At 43.1% G+C, this 13,501-nt stretch overlaps 1 protein-coding gene across 3 annotated transcripts in view; it reads left to right on the top strand.

Moving 5' to 3' along the window:
• The window catches only part of LOC306999550 (epidermal growth factor receptor-like), a 69,781-nt gene that overhangs the window by 27,866 nt on the left and 28,414 nt on the right, over positions 1-13,501 (top strand). For all 3 annotated transcript variants that reach the window (XM_079614299.1, XM_079614300.1, XM_079614298.1), the window contains exon 2: positions 11,907-12,058. In XM_079614299.1, the coding sequence (XP_079470425.1) occupies positions 11,907-12,058 (152 nt within the window). The remainder of the gene's footprint in view (positions 1-11,906; positions 12,059-13,501) is intronic.

Here is a 13,501-nt window from a genome sequence, read left to right as displayed (position 1 = left end):
ATTTCGGGGCCTCTGGCTTCAACGCGATCTTCGGCTGTGGGCCACGCGGCGCGGGGCGGCGGCTGGAAGATCGAGAGCGCGGTCTCGAGCTCTGTGTCTGGCGGCGTTGAGAAGAGGCGTTGGGCGGAGGCTTAGGCTGTGAGCTCTGAGCAGACGGTTTCGCACGGCCTGCTGCAGAGTTGGAGCGCTTCGGGAGGAAGTGCTTCATATCCTGTGTCGCTTTCTGCATCTCAGCGTACCTGTCGGTGAAATCTTTGACCGAGGTTCCGAAGAGGCCAGCAGGGGAAAGCGACGCATCGAGAAACGCGGTGCGCTCCGCATCCGGTATGTCAGAGAGCGTCAGCCAGAGATGTCTCTTAGACACGGTGAGCGCGGCCATGCTCCGTCCTATGGCCTGTGCTGCAGACTTAGAAGCGCGGAGAGCGAGGTCCGTAGCGCTCCTCACGTCCGCCACACAGATCACGTCAGGTCCTTTCTCGTCCAGCTTGCGGAGGAGATCAGCCTGGTAGATCTGGAGCGTGGCCATGGTGTGCAGCGCTGACGCAGCCTGTCCGTTAGCGGCAAAAGAGTGGTGGAGCAGGGATGACGTCATGCGGCAAGCCTTTGAGGGCAGCGCCATCTTAGCACGCCGTCCAGCGGAGGGCGGGCATAAGTGCGCTGCAATAGGCTCTTCGACCGGCGGCAGGGAGAGGTATCCTCTGTTCTTGGCGTCGTCGTCTTGGCAAACGCCAGAGAAACAGAAGACCTTGTCCTGGTCGAAAACGGGGAGCTCCAAGCCCTAGCGACTTCTTCGTGAAGATTGGATGCAGGTGAAGAGCGCTCCCCGGGCAGGAAGTAGCCGTCCAGTCGGTTGTGGGCGGGTTGCTCAGGCGAAACCCAGTCAAGGCACGCCGTGGCCTGAGTGAGTATACGAACTAGCTCCGCCTCGATACTAGCTCTCTTTCCCGTCGAAGCACGGGCAGGAGGCGCGAGATCCTCAGAACTCGCCCAATCCTCACTGCCTGACGCCAGGATAGAGCAGGAATCCACATCTTGCAGCATCGCGTCGACTTCGTCCGAGTCAGCGACAGAAGCGGCGGCAGACTGCGGCCGCTGTCTTTCGGGGATCGACGATGATGAAGCCGGTGACGTAGCTCGCGGGCGCACCGGCGAGCTTTGGCGGCTGGGAGAAGGTTCCGGGATTCGCTGAGCACGGCGCTTTTTACGGCGCGGCACTACAGCGGTGAACGCAGGCTCTTGAAATGATGCCAAGCGAGTCCGCAGAGTCGCTAAAGGCAACAGCTCACAGTGAGGGCAGCCGCCGTCAGCGAGCGCGAGAGCTGCGTGTTGCTCACCCAGGCAGGAAACGCAGGTAAATTGGCGGTCCCCGTCGCTGAGTGTGGCTCTGCACGAGCCGCAGGAAGGCATCTTTAAAAGACGCGACTCTTTTAGATGGAGTGTGTGTCGCGCCGGCGAGCACACACTAGAGTAATTCAAAAAGGATATAGGCGCTGGATAGCGCAGCAGGAAGGCGATGAAGGCGGCGCGGCCAGCAGCTTCTCGACTCGTCCCGCTGAGATGCTTCTTCGACGGCGCGGCTTCTCCTCGGATCCAGCGATGTGATGTCTTCGCTGAAGGATTAAAAATCAGAGAGTTGAGCATGCGAGCGCAATTTATAGCCCTAAGCCACGCCCGTTTTGGCGGGACGTGACGCAGAAGGGCGCGAAGCACCCTCATTGGGTGTGACCTCACTCTAGGTCTCGCTCGATAGGAGTTGCCCGCACAGCAGCCAATCGGCGCCCGAGCTGCCTCGCCTGTGTCTGTATGCTGCGGCAACGCGTTTTACATTTATACAAAATTAAGGATAATTTTTGGCTTCAGTATTCTCGTGGAAAAGGATTTTCCCCTAAGCGTAGTTTTACTACGCAGTACGAGAGTATCTCGCGTAAGAGAACCAGGATCAGTCAAGTAAAGCTGATAAAAACTAAAAAAGACATTTGACAGTACCAAGACGAACACAAAATGTACTAAATTAAATGAACACTAATACAAAGACTTGCCCTTTAACCTCAACACATAATTATGGCGTCTGCAAATTCATAATATGAGACATATAGGAAGTGACAGATAGTGGAGACGGAAAGAGAAACATTTGCCCTCACGACTGAGGCCAGGAACACGTCTGAGTACATTGACGTTTCCATGGGGGACATGTGCATGTAACACAAAATATCCTTTATCCGACGATTTAGCATCGACTTTGAAACAGGGTTTACTGCCATTGTTGGCAGCATTTTAAACATGACTCCTTAATGTGTCATCCAAACCCCTTTGGATTTCTGAGTGGAAAAAAAAACTGATTGGTCACAGTTCAGAGGCTTGCCAAAAATACACTTTTTGCTATTGCGAAACACAGCGTGTACCTCGGGAATCTTTCCGGTTAGCGTGAGTAGCCCATCTTCTGCATCAGTCTCTTGTAGAGAGTCATTCTCAATCTGAGTGAACAAAACCACGTGTGCCGTAATGTGAAATGCAGTGCTACAGTGAGTGAATGATGAGTAACGGTTGGGAGCAGCACACAGGAAGCTCATCCCTGTGCTCTCCAATGCACTCTCACTCTTTAAATCAGAGCTCCGTCCCCTCGGACACTCACGCTCCTAATCAAAAACATCACATCTTGTTCTGTGTGCCTGAACATCTGTTACAATCATACACAAATCTAGGTTGTTAGGGCAGCGGAATAAACATATTCATACATATTGATGTTCATAAATATGCTCGATAAGAGTTTTTGTCCTAAAGATACATCTGTAGTTGGTGTTTAGCTGTCACCTCTCAGATTCATTGTGTGCTGGTCTGTAGTTTGTGGAAAAGGTTCAGGGCAACGGGGGATTCCCGAAATGCAGCTGCCTCTTTCCGGCTGGAATGATGTGTGAAATGTGTGGGTTATCCAGCAAATGGTGTTGTAGACTCTTTTATTGCAGAGTAGGGCTAGGGGAAAATGGCAAAGTGACCACAGTTTTGCCCATTTTGCCCACTCGTTTTCTCTCAGCTCTCGTAACCTTCTTTCCTGTAATGCTAAAATGTATTGTAGTGTAAAAAGTAGGCCTGTGTGTGTAAGTTGCTGAGGACTTCGAGCTCTCCCGGAAGAGTCGGGAGTCTACAGCGTATTGATAGCGGCTCCCTGACGCCCACAAATTATATACAGTATCCCGGAAAACGAGCGAGACGCCCTGTTATCATATGGTATTATGATGCGTTTTCGATCACAAGTGGCCAGCCAAAAAAACATTACCATTATACCTTGTATTATCAATGACGATTAATGATCGTTGCAATGATGTTCAATGACACTTCGACATCACTTTCACTTGTGCCGCATGAATACTACTGAATGAGCGAACCCGTGTTATGCAGCTTATGACGCTTTTGGATTTATTCAAAGAATAAATAATGACTTATATAATTACATTAGAAATCATCGAACATTACTGTTTCCTCATAACAGTGGATTTATTTTCATGTAACTCAATTACTTGACTTGAACAGCTAATGCCATTCCAGGTAATGACACAAACGGAAAATTATCTGTTCCATTTAGAAATGATTTTAGTACAAATTATTATTGTCTCTTAAAGATGCATTCAGTAGTTTGGTGCAAATTTAAAGTCACAATCGTCAATTCTTGTCTTTTATGGAATATTGCAGTATTGATTATAAATTATTTATAATTTATCCCGTCAACAAAAACAACAACAACAAAAATTCTCATGTAATCTTGAATCAAAATAACTTCCCCTCCCTCTTGCGGCTCATCTCTTCTCTTCTCTGATGATGTGTTTACTGGCATGAGGGCGGGGCAACCTGTCACTCACATAAGATCGACCAATAGCAAACCACAACCATCCAATCAATTTCCCATGAACAAAATCAAGTCCCGCCCAAAACTTTTTTCTTGTTAAAGAAGCCGTTTTACTCCGATATACCTCACAACAGGAAAGAAAAGACTATCGCAGCTTTTATTTCATGCCACCTACTTCCGGCGAGATTCTGAAGTGTACATCTGATTGACACTTTACTGTTCTAGGTCACTATTAGTAGGTCACATGACAATAACAACATGGCGGATATGCAGTAGTATACGTTCGAATTTCATTCATACTAACCAAACGTATAGTACCTATGCGATTTCTCTATGTTTTTGCTCAGTCATTGAGGAAGGGGGATATAATCTCAGATGACAGCTGCCATTTTTAAACAGAAATTGTGTCATACTAACCACCCAAACATTTTCAAAAGCCTTTTCTGAAGAATTTTGTAGTCACATGCAAAAGAAACAAAACACGCTCACACCCTCTTCAAGAAAGATCATTTATAATGTGTGAGCATACAGTAAATTACATTTTCTTCCGTATATTGCAACAAATTGTGCATGACTAAGGTTCTTCTTGGTGTTAACCCTGTAGTGCGGATGCATGGGAACACTTAACACACAGTATGAAGGATGTCCAGCACACCTACAGCCAGGGGCAAAAAGTAACACTCAAACAGTTACGTCATATGCAGAGAGGAACACTATCGACCGACTGAAGTTGAGCAAGCCTAGGTAAAGCCTCACCTTATTATGGCACTAGGCCAGAAGGATTGCGAGAAGGAAGTGAGCTAACTCAATCTTTAACAACGAAACAAGTGACGTTACCTATGCTCATCATTTCTTCATCACATGATACAGTGTCATCTATGTTCATGGAAAACATCCTGTCCCATAGAGTCATGTGTTTTATGCAACATCAGTGAAACCAACCAAAGCCATCGGCTCTAGAAGGCCTTCATTCTGCCTGGGCCTGACGCAGGAAATGAGTAACTCCATATCGGCCATCCTAGATAACACTGTTAAAGACACTGTTTATGAATTTATCTTGTCCGGTGTGTAGGCGATGGGTTGATGGCTTTACTCTGCGCTATGAAACGATGAGTTTCATTGCGATGAGTGTATAGCAGAGCACAGGGAACCTGTTGTCTCACTCAGTTTTTCCTACTGAGCTGTTTCTTATAACAGAAGCCCTCTTCTGTTCTTCAGAACTACTGGCCTTTCGCTCTTTTGTAACATTACAAAAGTCTTTACTGTCAACATCCTTGCTGTTTGTATTAAAGGGATGGACCAAACTTCTACAGTAGTAAAAATAGGTTCTGTACTCATAAAACGAGGCATTGTAAAGTTTGTAAGTACATCATGAGTTTATTTAAATAACAATTGCCTGACGGCTCATGCTACCGCTAACATGGACGTCGACGTCACTTCTGTGATTTGGGAAAAGCACATAAAAGTCCTGGCAGAAAGCGATGCATAAGGATGTAGTGTAACGACGAATTATTATTTTTTCCGAAGTGTTGACAACATGGTGTTACCTAATAATTGTTGCAAACTGGTACTACCAACAAAATATTAGTGCATTCCTGGAACTGGCCGTCGTTACACTACATCTTTATGCATCGCTTTCTGACAGGACTTTTACAGGCTTTTCCCAAATCACAGAAGTGACCTCGACGTCCGGGTTAGCGTTAGCATAAGCCATCAGGAAAGTGTTATTTAAATAAACTCCTGATGTACTTACAAACTTTCCAATGCCTCGTTTTATGAGTACAGAACCTATTTGTACTAGAGCTTAGATCGGGCCCAAAAAATCAAGCCCGACCCTACCCGAGCCCGTGCACGTTGTGTCCGAGCCCGGCCCAGCCCGACACATTAACTGTGATTATGAGCCCGAGCCCGATTTAAACCCGACCATTTGTTTAATACGTGTGCCGTTATAACTGACGTTCTCAACTAAAATTCTGAGTTATTTGAACTAACGTTACAGAAATCTGTTTAGAATTATCTTAATGAATAATGCAACAAGGACGACGCATGTAAACTGCGTTGTTTGTTTATTCATTATTTTATGGAATGGATCGCAAGTGGAAACGTAAAAAAAAAACGTGAACAATAATGAACACAGAAAATGAACAAGAATGAACTTTGGACCTACTACTCTAATATAATTCAACAAGGTTTTAGAATATAGAATATTTTTTAAGCAAAATTGCGTCCACAGTTGCTGGTTTCAGAGCGTCCTCTGCTCTCTCTCGTTCGGCGCTGCTGTCATAGGCGAGCAGCGCACACACAATGCACTCGACAAAGCCAACACACATGTTGTCACTGCCCACGAATTGTTTAAATGGTTCCATACCTACGACTTTCCACCAAACTTGCTCAAAGTTAATTCTCCTGTTTTTATTTACATCTTCAAGCTTGCACTTGAGCTACACAATACAGCACAGCAGTCCCGGTGTGATGCGTGCGAGTGAAGGAGACGCTGCGCATGACACGTTACGTGCTTTTATCAAGGGCCCGGCCCGACCCGGCCCGAGGATAGTGGCGGGAAATATCGGGCCGGGTCGTGTCAAGTTCGGGCTCGGGCTCGGGGAGAGAATCTAAGCTCTAATTTGTACTACTGTAGAAGTTTGGTACCGTTATTAGTGGGGTAATTTACAAGATACAACATTCGGATCCATTAGCGCCGGCACTAAGCCATTCGGCTGATATCTCTGAATAAGCTCTAACTTATAATGTTCGACCAAGGGAAAAAAGCTTCTGGGGGGGTGTTTGGCTCGAAGTCCTGGTGCAAAGGACCCAAGGTTGATTTTACTCCTAACCATCCCTTTAATGAATTAATGCCTGTGAAAATCTTGATCGGAGCATCCCTATAAATACCGCTACATGATAAAAAAATCAGCCAATACTGCATCCTGTGATCGTGATTGGCCCCAAAAATCCTCTTTGGAGCACCCTTAGAAAACAAATATGTCCATACCATGAAAGTCAAAGGGTTCCAATGTTGTTTCGGACCCCACTGACTTTCATTTTATGGTTTAAAAGCATTTCTTCAAAATGTCTGTGTTCTGCAGAAGAAAGAATGACATGAGGTTGAGTAAATTACAACAGAATTTTTATGCTTGGGTGAACTTTCACTTTAAATCCTTTTTAAGCAAGATGAAATTTGAGACTTCAGTCGTTCAGTTGTTTACAGGTTTTAGCTTTTCCTTCAAGAACAGACACGTTAAAGAATGCGACCCAACAACCCAACAATAGCGAGTGTCCTCCGTGATAAATCTGCCACATGTCAACACCTCATCTCACGATACAATACTAGTTTTGCTAAGAAGACTTGGAGGAGGGGTTTCTGTAAATGTGTTGTGCAGTTCATGCGTTCAGTGTTTATAGGGAGAGGCTTTTTGCACTTGTGTGACTATAAAGTGACTCCATTCTTCAGCTCCTGGTCTCCTTGTCTCAAACTGTCTCAACACACGTTATCTTGAAAGTGGAGTCTAGCTTATCCTAAATCTAGAAACAACTTTGACCTGAGGCTAGTTGAGTTGTTTGGCCTCTCTGTTATATAAGCTTATTAAAGAACTGAATTGCCACTCACACAACAAGCCTTTCTACCACTGACATTGCACCATATGTGCCTAACTAGTGCAGTGGTTCTCAACTGGTTTTGGTTCAGGACCCAGAGTTGACCTTGAACATCATGTGGTGACCCAGCACAGCACCCAGCGTCTTTAAAATCCACATTGAAAAGTATTAAAATATAATAATTATGAATAATAATATATGTTGATCACATTTTGAATCACAATTTTAATTAGCCCCCCCATCAAATCATGAAGCCATGGTCTAAGCTGTATTTTATTTCACTTTTTGTTCACAGGTTTTAAGATATATATATATATATTTTTTTTTCAATTCTGCCAAATTTCTTTAGCTTCTACCAAACAACAGATGAGTTTGCACTAAAGTACCATACAGTTTGATTTGAAACATGATCTTTTACTTTGCTTTGCACAATTGTTTAACATTGTTTTACCCTGTAGTTTGCTACCTTAAAGAGATAGTTCACCCAAAAATGTAAATCATTTTTTGAAAGTCTGAAAGTCATTTACTCACCCTCAAGTATGAATTTCTTTCTTCATAAAAGAAGATATTTTGAAGAATAACCAAACAGTTGATGGGCCCCATAGTATTTTATTTGCATACTATGGAAGTCAATGGGGTACATCAACTGTCTGGTTACTGACATTCTCAAAATACTTTATTTTGTGTTCAGATGGTGAGTATTACAGAATTAATTTTTTTAAACAGAAAATTTCATTTTAATTTTCCTTAAAAAGGAAATTTAAATTCTTAGGCTATGTTTACACGGAAACGATCTGAAGAGAAAATACAAAAGTGGCGTTGCGTTATCACTTTTTATTCTGCGTTTAGACGAGCGTTATGGGGGGAAAATCTGCGTGCATATGGTGACGCAAAAGTGTGTGAAATTCGATGTAGTGTGCTTCAGGCGGCTAGGTGGCAACGTGAAGCACTGAAAGTGAAAGAGACGCTGACAGTTTTTCATGTTTAATACGGTAAAGCTGCTGCCTTAACCCTCGGTGCTCTTCGCGTGTCGCTTTTTTTTATCAATTAAATTAATGCTATATTAGTTTGATAATGTTTTGTTATTTTCCTGTACTGGCGCATACCTGTGACGTAAACGCGTACGCGACGCCTTCACTGTCTAGCAGACTTTTGCGTTTTTACCGTTTTTACCCTTTAGACTGGAACGAGATGGTGAAGCGTTTTTAAGATTTCCACTCTGGAGGGTGGTTTCACTTGTGTTTTTAAGCCCCAAAAACGCCGTCGCCGTGTAGACGAAAGGCACATCCGATAAAATATTTTTACGTTTTGACCCGCGAGCGTTCTCGTGTAAACAGGGCCTTAGTCATTTTCTCACCCTCAATAGATCTTCTTTTATTTCCCAAATGATGACAGAATTTTTTTTGGTGAACTAGTCTAGCGACCCATTTTTAAGTCCCCACCACCACAGTTGAAGAAAATGACCAAATTAATTGTATAGTGATAGAAATATCGAGGATGAAGTAATGAAAGAATTAAGGAGGAGATAGAGAAAGGATTCAAGGATGACTGTTGATTCATTGTTTTGTATATATTTATTTCTGTCATATTTGTCTTATCTAATGTTTTGAATGCTAATTTATTTTTAAATGAGTGGGAATTCCCATCACCCTTTCCAGCTAATCAAGTGATGTCTTAGGAAGTCTCTTTTGAAATGACTGGATCTGTCTTCTGTTGCACAATAACTTAATTATTACTTCTGCGGTAATGCAATTATTCACAATTTTACAGTCTGATGCATCTATTAGTGGAAACTGCCGAGATGTTGGTCTCATTGGGGATATCTTGTGGTGCAAAACAGGGGTTGTTGATACAAATGTGGTCATTAATCATTGACGCCTCACAGTTTTATCTGTTTTGATTGCTGCCTTTTTCAGAATCAGAGCTCATAATGGTGTCTCTGCAGCAATATAGACCAGAATGTGTAAATGTAGCAGTCATTTTTTCCCAGATGAGTGTGTGAGAAAGAGTAATTTCTCGTAGCACTTTATCTTGGCCCACCGCAGAGTCTTTCCATTGCCACTCAGAGCACTTAAACCAAGCCCACCTACACTGAATTCTGATTGGTTCAATAGCTGCGAAAGACGCCATGCCTCAGATTGGCTCTGGCTCTTTGTATTTAATAAAGATTTTGGAAATGGCTTGGCCAGAGCCTAGACCTGAATTCAAGTGAAAACCTGTGGTTTGACCTGCAAATTGCAGTCTACGGACACACTCCATCTAATTTGTGTAATTGGGACAAATTTGCATTGCAAAATGCGCAAAAATTCCACAAATGTGAAATAAACAAGAAGGCTCAAGACTGTGATTGTTGTTAAAGCGCAGTGTATAAAGCTTTCTATGCTCACCAAGACTGCATGGATTTGATAAAAAAAAAAGAAATACAGTAATATTGTGAAATATTATTACAAATAAAATAACTGTTTTTGAAATTTTAATGTTTTTAAAATATATAAATAGGCTACAGGTCCTTCTAAAAAAAATAGCATATTGTAATAAAGTACATTATTGTCCATAATGTAATGATACAAATTAAACTTTCATATATTTTAGATTCATTGCACACCAACTGAAATATTTCAGGTCTTTTATTCTTTTAATACTGATGATTTTGACATACAGCTCATGAAAACCCAAAATTCCTATCTCCAAAAAATAGCATATTTCTTCAGACCAAAAAAAGAAAAGAGTTTTTCATACAAAAAAAAGTCAACCTTCAAATAATTATGTTCAGTTATGCACTCAATACTTGGCTGAGAATCCTTTTGCAGAAATGACTGCTTCAATGCGGCGTGGCATGGAGGCAATCAGCCTGTGGCACTGCTGAGGTGTTATGGAGGCCCAGGATGCTTCGATAGCGGCCTTAAGCTCATCCAGAGTGTTGGGTCTTGCGTCTCTCAACTTTCTCTTCATAATATCCCACAGATTCTCTATGGGGTTCAGGTCAGGAGAGTTGGCAGGCCAATTGAGCAAAGTAATACCATGGTCAGTAAACCATTTACCAGTGGTTTTGGCACTGTGAGCAGGTGCCAGGTCGTGCTGAAAAATGAAATCTTCATCTCCATAAAGCTTTTCAGCAGATGGAAGCATGAAGTGCTCCAAAATCTCCTGATAGCTAGCTGCATTGACCCTGCCCTTGATAAAATACAGTGGACCAACAGCAGCAGCTGACATGGCACCCCAGACCATCACTGACTGTGGGTACTTGACACTGGACTTCAGGCATTTTGGCATTTCCTTCTCCCCAGTCTTCCTCCAGACTCGGGCACCTTGATTTCCGAATGACATGCAAAATTTGCTTTCATCCGAAAAAAGTACTTTGGACCACTGAGCAACAGTCCAGTGCTGTTTCTCTTCGCTGTTTCTGGATCAAAAGTGGCTTGACCTGGGGAATGCAGCACCTGTAGCCCATTTCCTGCACACGCCTGTGCACGGTGTTTCTACTCCAGACTCAGTCCACTGCTTCCGCAGGTCCCCCAAGGTCTGGAATCGGTCCTTCTCCACAATCTTCCTCAGGGTCCGGTCACCTCTTCTCGTTGTGCAGCGTTTTTTGCCACACTTTTTCCTTCCCACAGACTTCCCACTGAGGTGCCTTGATACAGCACTCTGGGAACAGCCTATTCGTTCAGTCTTTCTGTCTTTCTGTCTTACCCTCTTGCTTGGTGTCAATGATGGCCTTCTGGACAGCAGTCAGGTCGGCAGTCTTACCCATGATTGCGGTTTTGAGTAATGAACCAGGCTGGGAGATTTTAAAAGCCTCAGGAATCTTTTGCAGGTGTTTAGAGTTAATTAGTTGATTCAGATGATTAGGTTAATAGCTCGTGTAGAGAACCTTTTCATTATATGCTAATTTTTGGAGATAGGAATTTTGGGTTTTCATGAGCTGTATGCCAAAATCATCAGTATTAAAACAATAAAAGACCTGAAATATTTCAGTTGGTGTGCAATGAATTTAAAATATATGAAATTTTAATTTTTATCATTACATTATGGACATTAATGAACTTTATCACAATATGCTAATTTTTTGAGAAGGACCTGTATACTTAATTCCTTTGATGGCAAAGTTGATCATCCTTCAGAAATAATTTTAATATGCCGATTTGCTGCTCAAGAATACATAATTCACCCGCTATATTGCTAAATGTACCTGATTTTTCATATAAACAGACAAATATACCAGTATGGCTTCTCTTGAGACTCCTCTGCTTCAGAGCGGTCTTATCTTAGCGGAATATCTTACTGACACCATGTCGTACTGTATTATTGAATGAATAAAACTGATTCCAAATAATTTGGTTGGGAGGTTTAATGGATAAACAAATTGCAAAAAGAAACCAAAAGCATTTTTGCTTTTATTGGAATTTGAGTTTTATTATGCTTTTTCCCACAAAGGATTTAATTGTTCTTTCTCTCTCTGTGTGTGTTTAAGTGTGTCAGGGAACCAACATCAAACTGGCGCTCCTGGGAACAGTGGATGTCCATTATGAGATCCTGGTAAAAATGTACAGCAACTGCACCGTGGTTCTGGAAAACCTGGAAATCTCATATATGACAGAAAACCATGACTTGTCTTTTCTCAGGGTATGATATATATTACATTTACATTTACATTTAGTCATTTAGCAGACGCTTTTATCCAAAGCGACTTACAACTGAGGACTACAGCAAGCGAGTCACCGTGAAGAGGCAAAAATAACGCAAGAAGTGCTCAAAGAAGACCGGCCAGAAGACCGGCCAGAAGAGCATTGCAGTAATCAAGCCTAGAGATAACCAAGGCCTGGGTGAGAAGTTGTGTTGCATGATCAGTTAGGAAAGGCCTGATCTTCCTGATGTTGTGCAGTGCAAACCTGCATGATCGAGCTGTCTTTGTGATGTGATCTGTGAAGGTCAGATGCTCATCAAATGTTACTCCAAGGTTTCTGACCGACCTTGATGGGGTGATTAAAGTTGAATCTAGCTGGATAGTGAAGTCGTGCTGTAGAGACGAATTGGCAGGGAGGACGAGAAGCTCAGTCTTTGCCAGGTTGAGCTGCAGGTGATGTTCCTTCATCCATGCCGAGATGTCCGCCAGGCAGCTTGAGATACGTGCAGCTACTGTGGGATCATCAGGTTGAAATGAGAGGTAGAGCTGAGTGTTGATCTGCTTTTGAAGAAATATCGTAGGATCGTGCATTCTATCAGTTTGCAGTTCTGGCGCCTCCGTCTCAACATAGGCTACTGTACAGCGCGACGTATATTCACATGAAATGCAGAGGAACGGGACACTGTAGTTTATAAAAATGTATTATTTGCATGTGCTTTAAAGCCTTGCCGGTTAAACATGTCATTCGCTGCTGATGTGCTGTTCTAACGGAGGCTTTTCTGAGCGCAATAGCGTTACACCCCGACGCGCACATGCACTAAAAGCCTGTATAACAGCGCCTGTTACTGGACTAAGTTATCTTTCGAGTCTTATTGCTCTAATACTGTCAAATACACACAAGGTTTACATAAACAAAGTTGGTTATGTCTAAAGTGAAAGATCAGTAGAAAAAAATAAGAAACAAATCTGCTTGTCAAATGCGTGTATATTAGACTCGTCGCGGGCAGATCTTAAAGTCCCTGTAAAGTCAAAATTAAGTATGTGTTCTGAGTTTGTCATATCACAGAAAAATGTGTTATTAGCCACCCAGCCAAATTTGAATGATAAAAAAGCCGGCAAGAACATAAAATAAGCTATCAAAATCTTGAAAAAATGAGCAGTGGTCTCTGCTCTCAAACGCTGGGGGCGTGTCCGCTGGCTGCGCTGAAACCACGCCCACTCGCGGGGAAGCTGCCGTCGCCACACTCAACTGTCACCGCTACAGCCGGAATGGATGCTCCTAGCAGCTTATTAGGTTTATAATTATAACATAAGCACACAAGGCAGCTTACCCTCATTGGTGGGCACGCACTGCCGAGGATGGCACCAGGTGTCTGCGCGACGGGAGGATGAAGGCCGAGGCGGGAGATAGTCGGTTCGGCCACATTCACCAGTAACAGCGG

This window comes from Phoxinus phoxinus (assembly GCF_949152265.1).
Source record: "Phoxinus phoxinus genome assembly, chromosome: 5".
NCBI lineage: Eukaryota > Metazoa > Chordata > Actinopteri > Cypriniformes > Leuciscidae > Phoxinus > Phoxinus phoxinus.
The sequence above is the reverse complement of the archived record's forward strand: the minus strand, read 5'-3'. Positions and strand labels throughout refer to the sequence as shown.